The sequence below is a fragment of the Nestor notabilis genome, unplaced genomic scaffold (assembly GCF_000696875.1).
Source record: "Nestor notabilis isolate BGI_N333 unplaced genomic scaffold, ASM69687v1 scaffold3569, whole genome shotgun sequence".
NCBI lineage: Eukaryota > Metazoa > Chordata > Aves > Psittaciformes > Psittacidae > Nestor > Nestor notabilis.
The window spans coordinates 119639-123022 of NW_009942178.1; the positions used below are offsets into that span (position 1 = coordinate 119639).

Below are 3384 nucleotides of genomic sequence, written 5' to 3' on the forward strand. Positions count from 1 at the left end.
AAAGGTATTAATAATATTAAAATAGTAGGGTAGAAAACTTGCAGTGCATTATCCAACATCCCAATTGATTGGGTGGATGTTTCCACCCATCCTCAATAAGCTTCTGTGCATTCTTTAGTAATACTTTATGTTCGACTTTGTGTGCATTATTTAAAAGCAACCACATAGGTTAAGTTGTCAGGGCTTTTTTCTTTTCATCTTTTCAAACATTTAAAGGAATGCATTTTCCTGTAAGGGTATTAGCTCTGTATTTGGATCTAAAATCATCAGTACTTCTTTTATCTCAGATGCTGCCAAATCTATCTATTAAATAACAACAGCCTTTATCCAAAGCCAAGAGCATATGCACAGTTAATTAAGCATGAAAACGTATATGGATTCCTCGACCAGGCAATCATGCTGGATTTTCTGTCCCCATCTCATTTTTTCCCCTTCTTCCTCAGAGTATCTTCCATACAAGTCACTGCAATACTTCTATCCTACTAGTGGAGAGTGGAAAGTGGAAAACCAGTTCCAGGGGACTTCCTAACCCACAAGGACATCTGCAATTTCATTGTTAATTGCTGTTGATCCTCAGGCAAACTCAGGATTCCTTCCAAGGTCAGGGAGGCCAATCTGCATTATTATTAAAGATTAAAGATTAATGCCTATTTACACACAGTCATATCTATGAATTTATTCCCTCAGATCAGGAAAGCTAATGAGTCTGTAGCTGATTAAAAAAAAACCCAAACTGTCTGCAATTTCTCTGTTATCAAGACCAGTATAATCTCCAGTCTTCACGTTAACAGCAAAAATCAAGCTGTATGTCAAAGCCTAGTGGATCTTCCATTTTCATTCAGACAAATATTCTTTGATAACTAAATTTACCCTTTTCACAGCTTATTTTATACTCAGTATTTAATGCAAAATTGACTTGGATATGTTTTCCTACTGTGTTTTGTTTTTTTTTTTAATTGTTAAAAATATTTCAAAGAATCAGAAAACATCTGGAGTTGGATGGGGCCCGCAGGATCAGAGACCAGCTCTCTGCTCCTTGCAGACCTATCACTAAACCATATGGCTAAGAGCATTCTCCAGGTGCTCCTTGAACTCTGACAGGCTCGGTGCTGTGACCACTTCCCTGGGAAGCCTATTCCAGGGACCAGCCGTCCCTATATTTACCTTACAGAAAGTGACTTGGCAAAAATGCAGCTTGTAATTCTACATGTCTTAATCTGTAGTATGTAGAAAAACGTGACTACTAGGTTGTCTCTACTGCATCCTATAGACTGCCATGACCTCCAACCTTGCTGAATGTTAGTTTTTTAGTGATTCATGTTGCCATCAATGTTGAAAGGCAGCTACTCCTGAACATGTGAAAAAAGGGGACATCAGGTCCACAGGGATACCATCAGGTATCAGAGAGCTTGTTCTAAGCAAAGGAACTACTGTAACCAAAGACATTGGTGGGGAGAAACTGGATGAAAGCCATGAGAAAATATTGAGGTTTATTACTAAAAAAAACCCCTCCACTTTCAAAGCTACGTGGATTGGAGGTCTATTATGTACCAATTTAAATACACATTAATTTATGCTTCACTGATTAGGTGTATCATAATGCATTATGATGATATTTCAATATTTGAGAAGACTTTGTCACATTTTAAAAATGTAGTTTGGAATAGTAAAGGATAGGTATAATGGGAACACTCTTACAATTTCTACAACACAAACATTTCCTAATGAGTTAAAATTCACTAAAGCAAATACATGCATGCAAGGGTTTAGTTTACACATAGATGGGATTAAGTATTTGGATAAAAGTTCAAAAACTTTTAGAAAGATCATTATTCTTTCTGTGAAATTAAATATCAGCCTGTTCTCTTCATAAATGGAAGCCTTTGTGAAAAGCCAATGAGAAACTGTTAGATGAGAATTTAGATTACGTTAAGTTAGGAAAGCTGTTTGCATTCCTAATAGCCACCAGCACCATCAAGTTCATTACTTAACAAGGGTAGTCTTGCCAGTAAAACCAAATGGCAACGCAGAAGAAATAGCTTTTAAGTCAAGAATGCTCTCTGGTAACACACTACTGTTAATGATTTTTATGTCAATGGCTACATGTAAAAGCCAGATTTTATCTGCAAGGTCAGACTATCAGATAAAGAGACTACTCCCCAGAATACAAAGGAAAAGATTACTTCATTTTAGTATTTGTAGAATTCAATTACCTATTCTGTACCTGGCAAAAATTAGTGAACTATAAAAAAAAGTATTAAAAGCATTTTCCATGAGTTTGATGATGCCATTTATGCTTCTTCTTAAGAGCCCATAAAGCAACTTTTGAAACTATGGTCTCCCATACTGAGCAACAGGGTGATGATGCTGATACATCAGCTTACTAATTAGCACATACTCTGCAACTGCAATTATGCTTTGCTTCTTTTTAAATGTCTTTGTACAATGGAAATCCCTACAGCTAGCTCTGTGATATTCTCGATATGCAGTTAAAACCCCTCATATTTATCATATTTATTAACAATGCCAGAGACAATTTGTGACAACAGTCTTTCCACAGGGTATTACTGTTAGTTCTCATTACTCAAACCTAGCTCTGTTTTGAAAATTTTTCTTGATGGGCACTAAATTTGGGAAGTTGATACCTACTGAGGAAAAATTTCATACTGTTTTAAAGGCTTGACATGGTAATAAGACACGGCAATAAAAGCTGCCCTAAACAACAAGGTACGTTAGTATTTTCCTGTTAATTTGAAACAACTAAGTTTGCCTCCCCAGAGTAGAAAAGGAGCTTTTATTGTCCTTCAGGAATTTCAGTGAAAAGTTCTCCCTTTTTCTGCCCAGCTTTGAATATGCTGCTAGGATGCCTACTCTTCTACATGCACTATAGAACCATCATCCCACTGCTCTCCCAGCTACTCCTCAGTTTGCAGGTATACTTCACAGTCACAATATTTGTTTAGGAACTTCCTTATCCTCTCACCTGAACTTCTGCCCTCCACCTGAATTGTCGCTTCACACATAGTGCTCTCTGCAATAGTCTCCTCCGGTGCACATGCCACCATTTAGGCTTTCTCATGGTTCTTTTCTTTGATTCTCTTGTCAGGTTTCCACTGTCCTTTGGAATGATGTCTGTTCTGAAGGGGTCAGGACCTTGTTTTAGTACCTGTACTTGCTTTGCACATCATTCTAAAATATAGTTGCTATAATATATCTGGAAAGGGTTAGAGGAGGTTTCCAGCAGCACAAAAACAACACAGGAAGATGATAAATCCTTTCCTCCCAGGACAAAGGGACTCTCTGACTACTCCAGTTTAAAGAAATCATTTCAGATCAGAAAGAAGACCAGACTCAGCATGTAAATTAAGGGAGAGACACACACTG

At 37.3% G+C, this 3384-nt stretch overlaps 1 protein-coding gene across 1 annotated transcript in view; it reads right to left on the bottom strand.

The window, feature by feature from the left end:
- Nucleotides 1-3065, bottom strand: part of GALNT18 (polypeptide N-acetylgalactosaminyltransferase 18) — a gene marked incomplete at its 3' end in the record, with an annotated part of 96215 nt that extends 93150 nt beyond the window's left edge. Inside the window, exon 1 of the mRNA XM_010021257.1 lies at nucleotides 2984-3065. Within this exon, the coding sequence (XP_010019559.1) occupies nucleotides 2984-3065 (82 nt within the window). The remainder of the gene's footprint in view (nucleotides 1-2983) is intronic.
- Between the last annotated feature and the right edge of the window lie 319 nt (nucleotides 3066-3384).